At 37.0% G+C, this 19256-nt stretch overlaps 1 protein-coding gene across 3 annotated transcripts in view; it reads left to right on the top strand.

Moving 5' to 3' along the window:
• The window catches only part of iqsec1a (IQ motif and Sec7 domain ArfGEF 1a), a 78693-nt gene that overhangs the window by 43822 nt on the left and 15615 nt on the right, over positions 1-19256 (top strand). For all 3 annotated transcript variants that reach the window (XM_065282488.2, XM_065282486.2, XM_065282487.2), the window contains exons 4-12: positions 3587-3748; positions 4126-4248; positions 6000-6166; positions 6392-6531; positions 6701-6730; positions 8751-8876; positions 11938-12037; positions 12222-12383; positions 14212-14391. In XM_065282488.2, the coding sequence (XP_065138560.2) occupies positions 3587-3748; positions 4126-4248; positions 6000-6166; positions 6392-6531; positions 6701-6730; positions 8751-8876; positions 11938-12037; positions 12222-12383; positions 14212-14391 (1190 nt within the window). The remainder of the gene's footprint in view (positions 1-3586; positions 3749-4125; positions 4249-5999; positions 6167-6391; positions 6532-6700; positions 6731-8750; positions 8877-11937; positions 12038-12221; positions 12384-14211; positions 14392-19256) is intronic.

The following is a 19256-nucleotide window of genomic DNA, read 5'->3' as shown; positions in this document are numbered from 1 at the left end:
GCTCCGTGTCGTATTTGTACACAATGGCGGGTTATGACTTATTATCGTCAGTCCGTATTTTGTTGTTTTCACATCTCTGGCAAACGGTCGCGAAGTTGCTCGTGACCAAACAACATTGCGTTAGGCGGCGTCAAACGGAACCTGTGTTTGCACATTAGGCTTCACCGAGGGTGTGCTAAGGACGTTGGCAATTTGGCAAATATATGGTAAGCTGTTTTAAACAACTTTGAATAAATGTGGATGTTAACTTCAGTTGTGCTCGACTTTTAAGCAGCATGGGTGTGGAAACGAACGTAAACAGTGCGGTGGTAAACGCGTCATCTGTTTAAAAACGTTCTGATTGGCCCGATCTGTCAGCGCGGTCTAACGTCGTCCGTTCTAAATGCCGGTAATCCTATATTTTTCGTTCACACATTGCGCTTACCAGTAAATTACTGGTAATCTTACAACCTGTCTTACTGGTAAATTGGGAGCACTGATTTACCGGAAAGGTTCTGTTCACACATGACATGTTAACTGCAATTTACCAGTACATTACCAGTAAAGACTGTATGTGCGACCCGTGCTGGCGAAATGAGTCAGAATGTGCACAGGGTAATTTTGAGCTAGATCCAAAAAAAGTATAATTGTTTATTTTGGTCAAAATTTAGGGTTTTCAATGAAATAAGTAAAGATATGTTAATGCTTAAAGGGACACTTCACCCATTTGCATTAAGCTTTGTATAGTTAGAACCCCAGTCATGTTTTTGAATGGTCGTGTATGATTTCCTCAGTTGCCGCTGAGACAGGAGAAATACAGATTTCAGTGTTGCACTTCCTTCTTTCAATGATGTAAAAATCATCATTTTGCATCATTGAAAGAAGGAAGTCCAATATCTTTGTTGAGGGGGTGAGACTACAAACACCCCTTTTCTCGGTCAAATAGGCACCAAATTCTAAATGTATGTTACATTTCGACTACAAATATGACGCACTTTCAATAAAGATTAATGTTTATACGGGTGAAATGCTCCTTTAATCTAATACAAAGATGGGTGTCCATCTACTTGCATGTCTGACATTTTGGTTTCAGTTTTAAAACATGCAGGAATTAGAAATAAAGAGCAGGACTTGCTTGATGTTAAAATAATTATTAAGAGTGAAAAGACTCAAAAACGATCTTCCTCATGCTGACTGACAGATCTGAAGCATTAAAACAGACCCCGATATATAGACACTACACAGAATTACAGTTTTAAAAATATCTGTTTTGAAGAGTATTTACACAGATATAATCTGTTATGTCTTAAAGGGACAGTTAGTAGGATTTTAAGTGTTTTATTAATCATAATCAATGTCTTTATTCATAAATATGTCTTCATTGGTGTCAAATGACCTCTGCCAATGATCCGACTTTTCTTTGTAAGCTTAGAATTTCCCTCTTTACTTACATTGAACGGGTAAGTCCAAGGAGGCTTCCGTGTCGTTCCGCCATGTTGATAAACTATAATAGCAGAGAGGGACAAAAAGCACTAGCCTACCAACGCGTTTCCACAAAGCGTTTTCATTCAGAAAACATGAACCAGCTGAAACGGACAAGCAGATCAGTGAGTTCATAACGGCTACCGTAGTTGCAACACGCATTTGGAAAAGCGAGGCGCTAGAGAGCACTGTTTGTTTGAATGCAAAATACAATTTCACCACAAGATGGGGGTAAAAGTTAGTTACTGTCCCTTTAAGTAAATATTTGGTTAACTGTTGGGAACTGATGTGTAACATTTATATTAGATCTTTGCATTACAGTTAGGGTTGCCACCCATGTCTGATAAAAAACCTGGACATATCAATGACCCGACCAATTGGTTTGCTCACAAGCCCCCTACCCAATAGCATAATATTTCTATAGACCTATGCAATTATTGGCAACACTTTACAAGTATTATTTGTTAATATTAGTTAAAGCAACACCAAAGAGTTTTTTTTTCTCTTAAATTTACGTTTCCAAAACATTTTCATTCGTTCATCCACCCGAAACAGGGTGAACGGCAATTTCACATTCGCTTTGCAGAAATTTTTAACTCTTATAAGACAGGGGTACACTTTTGTGTAGTCTAGCATAAAATGTGTCTTATATTATCGCTTTTGTGTCGCTCCCGTTTATAGATAATTCGGTTCGGGAGAAGAGATAAAAGGCCGCCAACACTGACAATTGATTGGTTGATTTACCGAAACAGGCCAATCAGGATGCTCTCTGTCTTGCATGAGCTTAATGAGGCAAACACACACACAGACGCAAGGTCTCCCTCTCTGCCGTGTGCGCGCTAAATTACATATTCACATAGCTTTTCAAAAACCGGGACATTCAGTGTCCCGGGAGAGTTGATACATTTCCTGTGACAGGTTATTAAAAAGAAGGACAATCCCGGTAAAACCGGGACGGGTGGCAACCTTAATTACAGTAGATCTTACAGCTGGCTGTCTCAATGTCAATCAAACAATAAAAGAAAAAAAAATGTTTACACATATATTAATATTGTTTTTGACTTTGTGTGTGCTACATTTAGTTTAACCACTGATTTTAATGTATGGATTTTTTAACCTTAAAAAATCTTTTTTAAAACTGACTTTGCTGACTTTGTCAATTTCAATCAGGTGTAGCTCTGTCAAGTGTTGTCAGATTCAAACAAATCATACATCGTTTTGAAGGTTTTTTCCCAAGATATAATAACACATATTTGAAAATTTGGCTCATTTTGCCACCATGGGTCACAAAGTATTTAGACACTTTATTTTAGAAGTGTAAATGTTAAAGATTACGTTCTTTCTGTGCTTTTGAAGCTTTGATTGTGTTTACAGTATACAATTATATATTTGAAAGTATTTTTCACACAATTAACTTATCTGTATAGCGCTGTTTTCACTGTCCTTAAACGGGCTTATGTCTTCCTTGTTCTATGAAGTCCCTCCTTCAGAAATACTTATCGAGTTCTGATTGTGTAGTTTGTTTAATGTGTTGTGATTCGATAGCAGCTTAACTTAGCTTGCCGTTAGCTTAGCTGGCGACTGACGTATTCCTGTGGGCGGAGTTTAGTCAAAAACTCTTCTACTGATGTCATTAAAGCAGGAAGTAGAGGGCTTTAGTACAAACTGGCCGTTTGCTGTAGGCTTTGAAAGACGAATTCTATTAAAGAAAATATATCGCCTGGCAGTGAACTTTGAGCTTTATCATTTTGCAGGTATTATTTATGCTCTAACAGAACATTACACACTAACTGAAGTTTGAAAAATGGGATCAGAAAGAACGTGACATTTAAATGTTTGCCAAATATGAATAAAAAGGTAAAGAAATAATCTCTTGGCCAGCCAACACGCTAATTTTACATCTTCAGTTCACTCTGTTGGGAATCAATCTAAGAGACGAGTCTAGAAATGATAGATGAGTGACTTTAACACAATGTGTTTAAACAACTATTGTTCAGTTGTTCAGTTTTTTACACAATATGTCAGAAAGACGTCATCATATTTTGCCCGTCATTGACTGGTAAGATTAATTGTGTTCAGTATGATGTTCAGTAAGTTAACTTTAACTGATAATGATCTTTTCTAGAAAGCCAGAGAAGGGCATCCAGTACCTCACAGAGCGAGGTTTCGTTCCAGACACGCCCGTGGGTGTGGCTCATTTTCTCTTACAGAGGAAGGGCTTGAGTCGACAGATGGTTGGTGAATTTCTTGGGAACCGACAGAAACAATTCAACAGAGATGTGTTGGAGTGAGTCCTTGTGTTGTTGTGTTTATGTTAATTATATCAGTAACTACAATCATCAACATTTCCAACATTGTTAGTGATAGTTATAGCCATTCCTATGACTATTAAGTGTCGGTGTCATCTTTCTGAATTTACGTTTCTTCTTCTGTAGTCTTTATTTATGTTCGTTTAGGATACTAAAATTAGTTTGTTGCTAGAAGATAAAATTACAGTCAGTTTTTAACAATGATTATCATTTTCTGTATGTTAATCTCCTCTCACTGACCATGTGCTGTTGAAGAAAATTTACTTGGAAAACTGTTTAAGAATCTGTGGATGTTTTTAAGAGTAATGTGTGCAGATGAAGTGTTTAAAGTTTTGTCCTGTGTGTTGTGTTATAGCTGTGTCGTGGATGAATTGGATTTCTCAGGGATGGAGTTGGATGAAGCTCTGCGCAAATTCCAGGCTCAGATTCGGGTGCAGGGTGAGGCGCAAAAGGTGGAGCGTCTAATCGAGGCGTTTAGGTGCCGTACCATTCAAAAACTGACACATTTACTACCTCAGCATTCAACCCTTGCTAATGAATGTCTCTGTTCGTATTTCAATGCTGGTTGTATTTAAAGGATTAGTCCATTTTCTTAAAAAAATCCAGATAATTTACTCACCACCGTGTCATCCAAAATGTTGATGTCTTTCTGTGTTCAGTCATGAAGAAATTATGTTTTTTGAAGAAAACATTGCAGGATTTTTCTCATTTTAATGGACTTTAATGGACCCCAAAACTTAACACTTAACTCAACACTTAAGTTTTTTTCAAGTGAGTTTCAAAGGACTCTAAACTATCCCAAACGAGGCTTATGGGTCTTATCTAGCGAAACGATTGTCATTTTGGCAAGAAAAATAAAAAATATGCACTTTTAAAACACAACTTCTCTGGTCACGTGTTACATATATGAAACGCACATTTGCGGACCATTTTAAACAATAAACTGACACAAAGACATTAATTAGTATCATTCAACATACAAACAACGTCGGAACGGTCCTCTTTCTCCAGACTTGTAAACGCTGGGGTGTAGTTTCAAATACATAATTTGTGACCTCTTGACGTGATGACGTATTGCGTGAGGTCACGCTGTCGTATCACAGGACCGGACCTAGACGAGAAGTTGTGGTTTAAAAGTGCATATTTTTTATTTTCCGTGTCAAAAATGACAATCGTTTCGCTAGATAAGACCCTTATGCCTCGTTTAGGATTGTTGAAGGGGTCCTTTGAAACTCTGTTGAGAAAAACTGTTAAGTGTTGAGTTAAGTATTAAGTGTTGGGGTCCATTAAAGTCCATTAAAATGAGAAAAATCCTGCAATGTTTTCCTCAAAAAACATAATTTCCTCTCGACTGAACAAAGAAAGACATCAACATTTTGGATTACATGGTGGTGAGTAAATTATCAGGTTTTTTTTAAGAAAATGTACTAATCCTTTAACTCTTTGCCCGCCATTGACAAGTTAACTCTTCAATTAAGACAAAACGCTTCCCTGCCAATGACAATCCATATTTTTTCGGTTATCATCCACCAGGTGGTGCTCTTACCCAACTTATGAAACACTGAAGTACTTAGGGCAAACAGTTTAAACTCTGTGTATGTTTTGATCATTGCTCTGAATCTGATCTCTAGTCCTTCACAAAAATGCTATTATCTCATTTTTTTGCTCAGAATTTTGTATTTTTGAAGAAACCTACACATATTTGACAAGATAGGATGAAATGTTTTCTTTTTTTGAAAGCAGTGGGTCTGTTCTTTAATTTGATATATTGTATATTTATATATTTAAAGATGAACATTTTCTGTAAGGCATTAAAGGGATACTCCATCGTTTTGTCATATTAAACTATGTTATTACCTTTACTAAGAAGAGTTGATACATACCTCTATCATCTTAATACGTGGACTTAATCGCTGTGCGCGGCGACACTTTGATAGCGCTTAGCTCAGTTCATTCAATGGTACCAAACAGAGATGAAGTTAGAAATGACCAAACACATCAATGTTTTCCCTATTTAAAACGAGTTATACGACCATGGGGCTAGGCTTTTGTGAAAATCATAAAAAATGCTGGCGCTGGCTGGCAACTTTTTAAAAAAATGCTGGCGGGGAAAGAATTAAAGGTGGTGCTTCTGTAGAAACATGAACCCATCATTTGATGATGATGATGTCAAAATGGCAGATGCATCAGGTGTAATAATGTGCTGTGTGTTTGCTGTCTCTTATCTAGCCAGCGTTACTGCATCTGTAATTCTGATGTGGTCCGTCAGTTCAGGAACCCCGATACCATTTTCATTCTGGCCTTCGCCATCATCCTCCTCAACACAGACATGTACAGCCCTAATGTCAAGCCGGAGCGTAAGATGAAGCTGGAGGACTTTATCAAGAATCTAAGAGGTACATTTCATGTTATTATGAGCGCTACATTCAGGAATGTGCGTATAATGTCTGTATGGATACAATGCAGAAGAGTTGATAACATAAACTTACATCAGAGTAATTGTAACAATTTAAATATAAGGAATTATGTGTAATGAAAATAATAAGGCATTTATTAGCCTTCATGTATGATCAGAAAAAGCAAAGGCAACATTCTCATGTATCATGTGTATCATGTTAAAGGGGTTGATGATGGAGAGGACATCCCTCGTGAGATGCTGCTGGGGATTTATGAACGGATCCAAAAGAAAGAGCTGAAGACCAATGAAGATCACGTCTCTCAGGTTCAAAAGGTGGAGAAACTCATCGTGGGCAAGAAACCTGTAAGTTTTACTCAGCCACACATTTTCCTTATTGTAAGGACTTCTACATTTATAATCTTTACTTCTGAGTAATTCTGCATCTTATAAATGTTTCCTTAATTGAGCAAGTTGCTTTAAAAAAAAATGATGAAAAAATAACATTACGAAATTCATATGTCTCAACTTACAGATTGGATCACTGCACCATGGCCTTGGATGTGTAAGTTTGACTTCATAATATAAGATTTCAGTGTCGTAGGTTTGTGTATATACAGTGACATAACATATTTAGACACCTAAATCATTTAACTAAATAAATAAATGTAGTCACATGCCATAGCAAAATATCACAGAGAGTATATAACTGAAGTATAGCACCAAGGATATCAAAACATTTCACACGTTTGGTAGGGGGGAAATGGTAGAAAACAATTTATATTGAGACAGATTTATTAACTCTGTCCCCGCCATTGACGAGCTATCTTGTCAATTACGAGAAAACATTTGCATAAAACCGTGTTCTTGATGAGCAGAGGCATCATGCCCATTCAAACTGAGGGGTCACGTGCCCCCTTGTTTTTTTGTTTTGTTGTTGAGCCAAATGGATTTTGCGTGCAACCTCAAAATCAAAGATGTGTCCATAAATCTGTTATTTGTCTTTTAATCTGTTTAATATGCACAATATTATCAATTCTGTGCTGCATCCTTGTCACTTTTCTGAGATTTTCGCCGTTTTGATCGTGTTGCATTACTTTATTCTGGCGGCAGGCGCTGCAGACATCAGCGTGAGCGCGCTCATAAGCTTTGCTGTTGCCGCTGCAGTTTGCTATCTGAGGAATTAAAATGTGTAAGAAACGCTCACAACATGTCCAAACCCCAGTACGGTAATGTGCAGTTAACCTCCTCTGTGTAGAAAATGTATGGTTTAAAATGTGACCGTCTCGACGTTATATTAGTAGATTTCTAGATTCATCTTCTTGGTACAACGCCAAAGTTCGCCAGAGTTCAAGGGGGCGCGGAATCACACATGCTCACATATGAGGTAAAATTTGATGCAATAATGCGTTCCATTGTGTTTTTTAAATCGTTATTGAACATTAAAATCAATCACATGGCTATAGCTTATGTCATTGTCGTTGTTTATATACTTTATGGATTTATAATTACATTAATTTTATAGGATAATGCAGTTGTTGTGCAAAATGCATTAATGACACAATTAAACAAGTCATTTTTTAAAACTGAAATAAATAAAACATGTCGTTTCAGATTATTATTCTGATTGAATAGTATTTGATATGAAAGTTAGTCAACACTTTTATTTTGGAGGTTTTTGCATGAAGGCAGGGGTGTTCAGATTGTTAGTAATGTAAGTGCCATGGAAAAGACTGACAGCTCTATAATATTTCGTTTGATGTTTGTGTATGCACAAATTTCTGTGAGCTGTGCACACTGTGGCCCCTTAAAAAAAAAGATGCATGACGCCCCTGCTGATGAGGTTTTATGTTAATCTGTAAAACCGCACTTACCCAATTTATGAAAAGCTGAAGCCAAAAATTTTATTTACTAATTTTACACTCCGTGAATGTTTTTATAATCGTTCTGAATCTAATCTCTAACAAAATTCCTTCACAAAAATGCATTATTTCAGCTTTTTGCTGAATTTTTTTTTTTTAAAGGACAATATCCATATTTAGAGTTTATAAGCAAAGAAAAAATATAGATATAATGAAACGGTTTTCTCCAGTTTTGTTTTGTTTGTTTATTTATTTATTTATTGTTTGTCTGAAAACAGAGGGTCTGTTCTTGCATTTGTTATATTTGTATGCTTATATATTTTTAGAAGAAAATTTTCCTGGAAGGCATTTTGTGAAACTTTGTGAAAATCACAAAAAAAATGCTGGCAGGGCAGCTTTTTAAAAAATGGCTGGCGGGGAATGAGTAAACAGCTTGAGCTAATGCAAACACCTCTTCTATTACAAAAGTACTGTCAGGAATCTTTATGTACATACACAATAACTGAACGGTTTTAGGTTCTCCTTCCAGACAGTTTCTCTTTGGAGAGTACAAGAAGTATGTGTCAGAGATGGCACCATTTATTCTTCATACTGAGAATCACTCCAGAATTATTTGTTTGCAGATACCAATTCCTTTCTATTGCAGTGACATTCAGACATGTTTACTTTATGATGTTTTATTAGCTGTTTACAGGCAGTTATGTGTGTGTGTGTGTGGTACAGGTCCTGTCTCAGGCTCATCGTAGGCTGGTGTGTTACTGTCGGCTCTTTGAAGTTCCAGATCCAAACAGGCTGCAAAAACTCGGACAGCACCAGCGGGAAATCTTCCTTTTCAATGACCTTCTGGTGGTGAGAAATCCTGAATATACTTGAAACAAGCCAACAAAAATTGATTTACAAGAGCTTTCATCACTGTAGTAGAGAGTGATCTAATGCTACATTTACGTGTGTTTTTGTTTTAAAACAGCGTTTTATAAGTACAATAAGTATGTGTCAGAGATGGCACCATTGAGTTTACATATAGGTTGCAGACAAACCAACTAATAGTCCTAATATGGGTGGTTTGTTATTTTCTACCTGTTACTTTGCTTGGTTTATCATTGTCTATCATCTTTCTGTTGTTATCTCAATCATGGCTGCGTACATGGACCATTTCCTTAGGTGTTAAACGTGCACCTTTAATTGAGGATGAAGACATCAACAAGTTTGAAAAAGTTGCCACCAGAGCGTAGGGCTCAAACGCTGTTTTAAACAATTTCCATGTGTCTCAATAAATTCCCGAGCTCGTGAATCAGTCTGTGAATCACAATCGAAAGTGATTATCCTTATGTCCTTATCCCTTCAAAGATCAGAGCTCTTGGATGTAAACTTTCGAGGGAGAACCGCAATGTCGTCACATTGCGTGGACGGTTAAAATATAGAATAAAGCAATGAAAACAAAATGTTCTCTTTATCTGGAGCGCCTGTTTACGCATCTTTCCTACCCTTAAAAGGACTTATTTTCCGGTGACGTGACTATTAAAACACATTGTGAGGTATCACCACTGATATTTATAAGCATCAAGCAGACACATTTTATAAAAAAAACTGGTTACAATATAAATCACTTAATTGTTCTTTTTTTATGTAGTACTGACAAGAACAAGGTCCAGTAATAAAGCGAGTGCTCGTACCGCGTTAAGATTAAACAGAAAATCATTAGTATACAAATAAAGTTTTATTAACTTTACCTCGCGCCAAAACAAACAACATAAAATGACACTAAATATAGATAAAAGAAATAAGTAAAAGATTAATGAGACTAAATATTGTTGTTGAATCAACCCAAAACAAAGAAAAATCTAATATTTGACCATCAAACACAAAAACTATTAGACTTGGCTATGCGATGTAGTTTGTTTTCCGGCCTCCTCTTTACTTAAGTGAAAGATGTAGATGCCCATATCTTGTGTTCGGAAATCGCGGTCCTACTGGCGAATGGCATGATGGAGCCATTCAGCCGTGAGGTCGGGGTTTTACAGCCCTTACTTTATAGTACCCAAGAAAGGCGGTGGGTTACTACCAATCTTGGACTGAACCGTGCACTTCTGATGCTGGTTAAGATGTTGTCCCAGAAAAGCAATTTTTAATGGATTTGTCCCAGAGATTGGTTTGCAGCCATTGACCCGAAGGACACCTACTTTTATGTCTTGATTCTCCCCCGACAGGCCGTTTCTCCGCTTTGCATTCGAGGGGCGGGCTATATCACACTTATACTCAAGCGGTATTACTCAACTTAAAATTGTTAATAAATGAGACTGTGTTTAATACATATGCAGCCTACAAATGAGACCTCAGGAGCAAGCACTATTTAGTTTGTGAAATGGCCAACATTTCCCAGACGGATCCATCACTTTTTGCAATCCCCCAGAAACACTTTTGCTGTCGTTTGTTCTGCTTGCAACATGCTCTGTATTTGTTTGTGTTGTAAGAATTTGCAATGAGTTTCTGTATTTGTTGGTGTTGTGAGTATCTGCAGCGCATGTGTTGTCAAATTGATGAAGATGTTTTCTTGATTTGTTGGTGTTTTTTTATTTATATGTGTTTTCTTACGTTGCAGTGCAGAGACTCCTGTCGGCCACCGTAGATTTAATCTTTTTAGTAATTTGTACAATTTGCTTATTACACACACAGGGTTGCACAGCAGCATCCAAACAGAGCAAATATTAAAAATGCAAATATTACAAGGTAAAGATTTTTACCAATATTGTGTACGTAAAGATAAAAAAAGCCATATTGTCAAAATGGACAGTAATTGCATGTATATTTAGCTACTAATGACGAATGAAATTGGTTTCCTCTGGGAAAGCGTTCATTCTTGCTCTTGCAAATTTCCCCATGTAAATAGCAAATCCGTCATGGTCAAAGAACAATTTTTAAAGTGAATGTGAGATGAGACTCTTGGTTATTACACATTATCCCCAAAAAACACCCATGACTCATTAAGAGACTGAAACTGTAAAGCTAGCAGTTCTGTCTCCATGTTGTTGTCACTGCATCTTGTCTTGTAATCTTTCAGTAATCTAATGGTCATAGGAGCTCGACGAATCAGGGAAGAATATGCAATGATAAGTTGGCAATCTGTTCACCCAGGCCTTTGTGTACATAAGTGTCCGGTTACATCCGTCTATATTGCAGTGCAACCCTGGAGTTTTCAAACTTAAACAGCATTCATAATAATCTTGGTTAATGAGGTTCAAAAACTGTGTGAATGCCAGGAGTAACCGTAGCTAAAGTAATGCATATTAAAACAAAAACACACTCATGTAAACATAGCCTGAAGCTCCACCTCATTTGCAAACATCATCATAATAAATGAATAATGTATAAATGAAGTAAGATGTTATTAGAATCACCTTGCTAGCAGTAAAAACATTGAATCAATGAAAAGGACATCATGCCTATTCTTTACACAACCTTATAGATTTGTGTTTAATTTGCAGGTTGGTTAATTGTTACAGATAGTAGTTTGCAGTAACATTGTATATAATCACCAAAAGAAAACTGTGCAGAGATTTGACCCTCGTTCTGACCAACATTGTACTTCTACGTCTACACCTTTGGACACCTTACCACGTCACCAAACAAATATTGTCTTACTTTTTTATATGTTACTGACAATTATTTTCACAGCTGGATACAAGACATGCCGCTTCATCCTGATCACACTGTCAGGGCTTATTTCTGTCATAACAACCTGCTGCCTGGAAATTATCAGTTAATTAACATCTAAATGTTTTTGTAAAGTTTTTCTGTAAAATGCACATAGTGAAAAGCTCTATACAGATGTGATGGAATTAAAGTTTATATAATTTTTTTAATACAGGTTTCAGCACTTTGTGATCGTTGTTTCTTGACGTTTTTGAGACAGGTTACCAAGATCTTCCAGAAGAAGAAAAACTCAGTGACGTACAGCTTTAGACAGTCCTTCTCTCTTTACGGGATGCAAGTGTCGCTCTTTGAGAACCAACGTAAGAAACATAAACACTTAAACCAATCTGTGTAAAGTAAAAAAAGTTTTCATTTCTGAATGAATAAAATTAATTCCAGTTGATTAATAATAAGATAATATGACAGTTTCATTAGGATGAATATATTCTTAATTTTCCTATAATTTGATTTCATGTCCTAATTGTATCTCCTTATTTTTCTCAGTCTATCCAAACGGTATCCGGCTCACTTCAGCCATTCCTGGTGCAGACATCAAAGTCCTGATCCATTTTAATGCTCCAAACCCTCAGGATCGCAAGAAGTTCACCAGTGACCTGAGAGAGTCCATCGCTGAGGTTCAAGAAATGGAGAAATACCGGATAGAGTGTAAATAACCCCTTACTTTTCCTTCATTACATCAGTTTGCATAAGAAATTCATGGTTCTACATTACAAACAGGAGGAACATTTTAAGGACCCCTGTATACCATTTTTTACGGACTATAAGTCGCATCAGTCAAAAATGCGTTTTGAGGAGGATAAAACATATATAAGTCACATGTACCTTGCCTGTACATTTAAAGTAACATAAACGGTTATTTACACGATACACAATAGTATACAGAACACACCTGGGAGGCTGAATTGGCTAAATTAACACGACAATCCAAATCAAATTCTCCAAGTCATTCCGCATCACTGAATTCATTGAAGTACATAAATACAGGAGCAGCATAGAGCAGACTCTCGCGGCTGTAGACGGTAATGGTTTCTCTTGGTTCATATGAAATAATTTTGACGTATAAGTCGCACCTGATTATAAGTTCCAGTACCTGCCAAATTATGAAAAAAGTGCGACAAAACACAGACATTTGATGCAGTTTTACTTACCGCCTGCGACTCATGACCTGCTTGGAACCGCCCCATTTCAACTAAAACTAGTATTAAACAAACACACATGCACAACTCCACTGCTACCCCGGATAACAAACTATATACATTGTTTCCATTAGGCTGGGTTCTTTGAGAAGCTTAAATTTCCCTCACAAACAACAACACACTTCTATGGTGACGTTGATTTTGTGTCAGCTCTTGGTTGGTGTGTGCTTGCGCTATTCTGGTTATAGAATAGTGCCCATATAATGACTTCCACTGTACTTCCTGCACTGTAATTGCCCATAAAAGAAATAAAGCAAGATCGTTATGCATGAATCTTTTATCATTCAAAACAAATTCGGAAACTTGTATGAACCCTGGCGAAGTGCAAAACTCAATGTGCAAGCTAGAAATTAGGCTCTGTTTTTTGCACAGGCCTATTAAAGGGTTAATGGTGCCACATGGTGATCAACAGTAAAAATGACAAATTTTACCTCTTAGCAAAACGAAAAATCGCCAACAATGAAGAATGCATGATAATAAGGTGTCATTGCTTTGCAATCAAAAAATGTCATTATAATGGAAGTCAATGGGGAAAAAAAGCCATGAACAACTAATTAGGGAGAAAAAAATAAAAACTGATGCTACACAAAAACTAAAAATGCATCAAGGCCAATGTTTTTACCAATCTTTGACCAAGCCCAAGACTGTGAAAAAGGTAAAAAAATCCAGTCCACAATCACTTTTTATATTGAAAATCAGTAATTTTGTGTGTTTTCTTTCATCACATTGTGACACCACTTATGAACTTACTTGGCAATTAAAGTGTTAAAATCATGGAGATTTTGTAAGCATTTGGTAGTTTTGATCAGTACTGAGGGTGATTAACAGATTTATCTTATACATTTTTACAGCCATTTAATTTAGTGGCTTTTTTTGTACACGAACATCCCAAAAGGGTACTGAATTTGCCAACGGTATATCGTTGAGTTTTTGAAAAATTTCAAAGCATTTTCTCAAAATATGTGTCAATTTAAGATTTGTCACCAAAAATCATTCCATTTGCTGAAACACAGAGAAAGTTGTGGCCAATTTAAGACCCAAAAATGGCCTCAACAACCCATAAGGGTCAAACAGTGTTAATAAGTCGAAATGCATGAAATAGCTTTAGACCTCCTCCTTTAAACTGTACCTGTCAAAATAACTTGCAGCATCTGGGTTGGAGCGGTTGTTATTTGGGAATAACACCTGCAAGTGTCGCGACTGGCCAATCAGAATCAAGCATTCCAATAAGCCATATAATAAGTATGTATAATGTGTGTTTATTGTGATTTGTTTAGCTGAACTGGAGAAACAGAAGGGATTGGTCAGACCCAGTATGTCTCAAAGTATGTCTGGATTGAAGAAAGAGGCGAATAATGGGACCATGAGCCGTACCAGTCTGGATGACACGTATGCCATGGGGGAGGGCCTAAAACGGAGCACGCTCAGTAGCTCTCTGCGTGATCTCTCTGAAGCAGGTATGTTGAATGTTTTTGATGTTATTTTATATCAATGTTCATCTGTTTGATTTCCTATGTTAGTCAAATTTGCAGCATTAAAACCACCAAAGCAGTGAGATTTAATTCAGTTGTCTGTCGTTTAGACAGCAGTGAGACTTTAAATTAAAGACAAAGAAACAATTGAGTTAAAAATACTTATGGCACCAAAGCTGTACAGTCATTCTGTTCTGGGGGATTGAATAATAACTAAGATTGTATTGTGTCTGCTGAATGCATTGGTTATTTGCACAAGCTGTCTGAGTTATTTTAACAACAATAGTGGTAGGTGAAGAATACAGCAGACAGCCACAGCCTACATAACATATACTTTACTGTTTAATAGCATCACAACAACACCCTACAAAAAATAACAATGTAAAATGTGCTTGGTGGATCACAATATCAGCTGCATATAATATACACTGACCGGCCACTTTATTAGGTACACACCTTGCTGGACCCAATTCTGCTTTCAGAACTGCTTTAATTCTTTAGCACTCTTCGGACGGGATTAGTTTTCCAAACAACGTTGGAGTTTCACGTCTCCCCTAGGACTTCTGTGATTTTATGTACCGATTCGGACGGGATTAAAATGATGCAGGCTATTCCAGAGATGGGAGTGTCTGTTTCTTCATTTGGGCGTTGCAGAAGATCACATGCTCTGGATACGCGTGTTTGTAATGTTTAATATTTTGCTTTAAATGTAAAATTATGACAGAATGTAATTTATTAATTTAATTTTAACAAATCAAAATAAAATATACAAATCCTACTAAAGGAACGTTAGCCTACGTGTTTTATATAACTGTCTGATTATAATAAACCCAAAGAAATGAAGAAATAAGTAAGGGATAATGTAGAGGCAGCCGGAAATAAGCCCCGACAGTGTGATCAGGACCCGACGCGAATTACACGGCTACTTGCCACATAAGAAAAAAAACTGGACATGAATATGAATTTGAAACATTTTATTGGCATATTTGTTTTAAATTAACATTTTTATCCTTCTGCGAAACTTTGCACAGATGCATAAAATGATCGTAATACCTTATTTAAGATCCTCTGCTTCATACTTGTCTGTCTCCATTTTTTCTCTTTTAGCCAGTCTTTGAGAAGTTTTAATGCCCATTCTGTATTTTTTTGTGTGTTGGCTTCGTAGCTGTCATGCTCTATTTTGTCAAGTTCAGTCTCAGTAAGCTCTTTGTGTCTTGTCATAGTTAATTATTCTATCCACTGTTTAAATGTTTTTTTTTCCGTACATGTTAAAATTACTGTCAAAATGTTCCATTCTTAATTGTGGTTGTCCAGTGTTTGTCACAAGATGGCGCCAAACAGTAATCTTTATTGGCGCAGAGCGATTTTAATCGTACAAGTAGTACCGGCTATGCGTTATTACTTTGGAGCGGTTATTATTTGAAAAGAACGAACCTGCAAATGTCTCAACTGACCAATCAGAACCAAGCATTCCAGAGAGCCGTATAATAATGATTAATAACAATTTATTATCTTTATTAATTAACATTAACATTCCGGGTTGAACAACTTTGAACGGAGTTTCTTATAACGTTACTGATATTACAGTGGCCATTCTTAACAGTGTTTGATATTCAGCTCGTCTTGATTCAATTATTTTATTTTGCCGAATGCGAAAAAACTTCCATATCTGAATGAACAGGACTCAGAAAATACAATTATACGAGCATTAGTAAGACCTTACGGCAGACCACGGTGGCCAAAACGCGAAATGAACCACGTTTTCAAAAGATATTGCGGGCAAACACAGACATTTGCATCCGGACGGGATTAAATTTCTCAGAGGACCTCTGAGTTCGGTGAAAAACAGTAGGTAAATTGCTCTGGAATTCTTACGGAGGTCGTAAGAGAAAAACAAAGACATGCCCGATTCGGACGGGATTAAAAACACACAGGACCTCTGAGAAGCACGATTTTTTTCAAAGGTCCCCCTGTAAAACTAATCCCGTCGAATAGGGCTTTTGTGTCATAGATTTAACAAGGTATTTGAAACATTCCTCAGAGATTTTGGTCAATATTGACATGATACCATAACGCAGTTGCTGAAGATTTGTCGGCCGCACATCCATGATGTGAATCTCCCGTTCCACCACATCTCAAAGGCACTTAATCGCAGTGGTTCCCAAACTTGTCATTCCACAACCCACTTAGACAGGTACAAGACCCATCAAAAATATTTTTTATAGAAGTATGCAGAAAAAAAACATTTAGGCTACGTTTACACGGAAACGATTAAAAAAAACCCGCAAAAGTGGCGTTGCGTTATTATCACGTTTTATTCTGCGTTTATACGAGCGTTTTGAGGGGAAAATCTGCTTGCATATGGTTGTGTGCAATATTGCATATAAAAGTGTGTGATATTCGATGTAGTATGCACTCCAGACGGCTAGGTGGCAATGTGAAGCATTGACACACAACAACACCAAGTCCGCACGCCTCCATACAAACCTCTTCCTTGTTCTCCCAGGTCTCGTCCAAAGCCGTCTGGTTTGCCTCTGACGAATTGGCGCATCAATAATTTGATAGAGGTTATTAATGCGCCTTCTCTGATCAGTAATACTAGCTGTGAATATTTCGTACAACTGCTGGAAAGACTCTTGAATATTTATCAGAGCTGCTATGGCAACTTGAAGGTCCGACATGTGGAAATAATCCGACATGTTTGTTGTCATTTTCCTGAACTGGCGCATGCCTGTGACGTAAACGCATATGCGGCGAAAGCCACCGTGAGCAGACTATTGCGGTTTTATCCTTTAGACGGGAATGTGACGGTAGATCGTTTTAAGATTTCCACTCTGAAGTGTGGTTTATTTTTTTTGCGTTTTTAAGCCCTAAAAACGCCGTCGCCGTGTAAACGAAAGGCACATCCAATAAAATATTTTTACGTTTTCACCCTCGAGCATTCTCGTGTAAACAGGCCCTTAGGAATAATATAAAATATACATTTTTATAAAATAAATGTTTTTTCTATAGTTTATATTTTTTATTGTCATTTTATGAATTAAACATGTTTAATAGCAATCCCAAAATACCTGAAAATGAAACCATTGCTATTAATAGTCATTAATAGAACACAACCACCAAGTGACATTGCGCGACCCACCTGATCCCACTTTGTGACCCGATACACAGTCTGAAAACCCCCTATAGGATTTAAATCTGGTGACTGCGGAGTAGTTTTCTTGTGTCCAAAGAAATGTACCCAAAATCCGAATCACTTTATACCCGAACCCGACGTGCATAACTAATTTTTTATAAAGAAAAACCTGACCTGAGAAAATTAGACCTGAGTCTGCCTTTTTTTTAACCCGAATTTAAACCGCACCAAAGTGTCTGCAGTATGCAGCCCCACAACGCACCAGTCAGACAAAAAAAAAACAGGTACATTTAAATATACATTTAAAATTAATTGACAGTTCTGTCTCAACATAAATTAACCGACCAACAGCCACACAATGTCACACGCGCTTTTCGCAAACAGAGGAGGAGTTGGAAAATGACTTGATGCACACGCGCGAGATAGTTCAGGTCTTCTCAGGTTCATTCACAAAAACACATTTTAAATTACCCGAGACATGATGCCACTAATAGTATCTCCGACCCGTGTCCGAGGCACATGTGAAACTTTTGGACCCAAACTTGCTCGGGTCTCGGGTCGGACCTTGGGTTTTTGGATCTAAGTGGACCCGTGAAGACCTCCTGTGGAGGCCATTGGAGTACAGTGAATTGATTGTCATGTTTAAATGTGCAGTGTGTATGGGGGTAATATGATGCCAATATTATTGAAAATGGACAGAGTAAAAGTCACAAATAGATATTACAACTTGTAAACACAAAACGCAATCTACAAATAGATTAAAAATCCACAAACACAGTCCTCGTGATCCGCAAATGTAAAACAAGATCTACGAATCGTCTTTGTGATCCACAAATATAAAACATGATTTACAAAAAGAAATCAGTGACTTGTACTTGAAAACCAGAATTTGAATGAATGTAAAGTGACTTCTTTGCAGATGAATATCATTTTCTATTTGTAGATTGTGTCACATTTGTTTTCAGAATTCTGACACTATTGTTTCGCTTTGGTGACAAAATAATGCCATAATTGTTGAAAATGAAGAGACTACAATTTGTAAACACGAAACAAATCTGCAAATAGGTTCCAAATCTGCAAACAAACTCCTCATGATCCGCAAATGTAAAACGAGATCTACAAATATATAAAAATCCACGAACAGACTCTTCATGACATACAAATATAAAATGCGATTTACAAATAGATTTAAAATCCGCAAACCAACTCTTTATGATTCACAAATAGAAATCATCGACTTGTACTTGACAAACAGAATTTAAATGAATGCAAAGTGATTTGTCTGCGCATGAGGGTCATCATTTGTTTGTAGATTGTGTTGCATTTGTTTTCAGAATTTTGGCACAACTGTTTCGCTGTTTTCCATTAAAAAAATCTACAAATGCCCTCCTCACAATTTGCAAACAAACACAGTCTAACTTGTATTTTCCAACCATTGTAAAAAGACATTCTTACACATTCTGTGCAAAGTTCAGCATGCAAGTGTTAAATCTGTGTTTGCAGATCACAGGGCATTCACGAATCCTTCTGCACAAGTCTACAGATCTTTTTGGCACTATCTTTCTGCAGAGTTTGTCACTACGATCCACGCGTGTAGTCAGCCAATCAGGGGTATTGCGTCAAAGTAATGCCACACCCCCTCAATAAGCTCTTTTCAAAATAAAAGCTGGGCTCACTGCCATTTACCGTTGCCGGTGTTACGTCGCTGAAAGGC

Source organism: Paramisgurnus dabryanus, chromosome 21, assembly GCF_030506205.2.
Source record: "Paramisgurnus dabryanus chromosome 21, PD_genome_1.1, whole genome shotgun sequence".
NCBI classification, from domain to species: Eukaryota; Metazoa; Chordata; class Actinopteri; order Cypriniformes; family Cobitidae; genus Paramisgurnus; species Paramisgurnus dabryanus.
The sequence above is the reverse complement of the archived record's forward strand: the minus strand, read 5'-3'. Positions and strand labels throughout refer to the sequence as shown.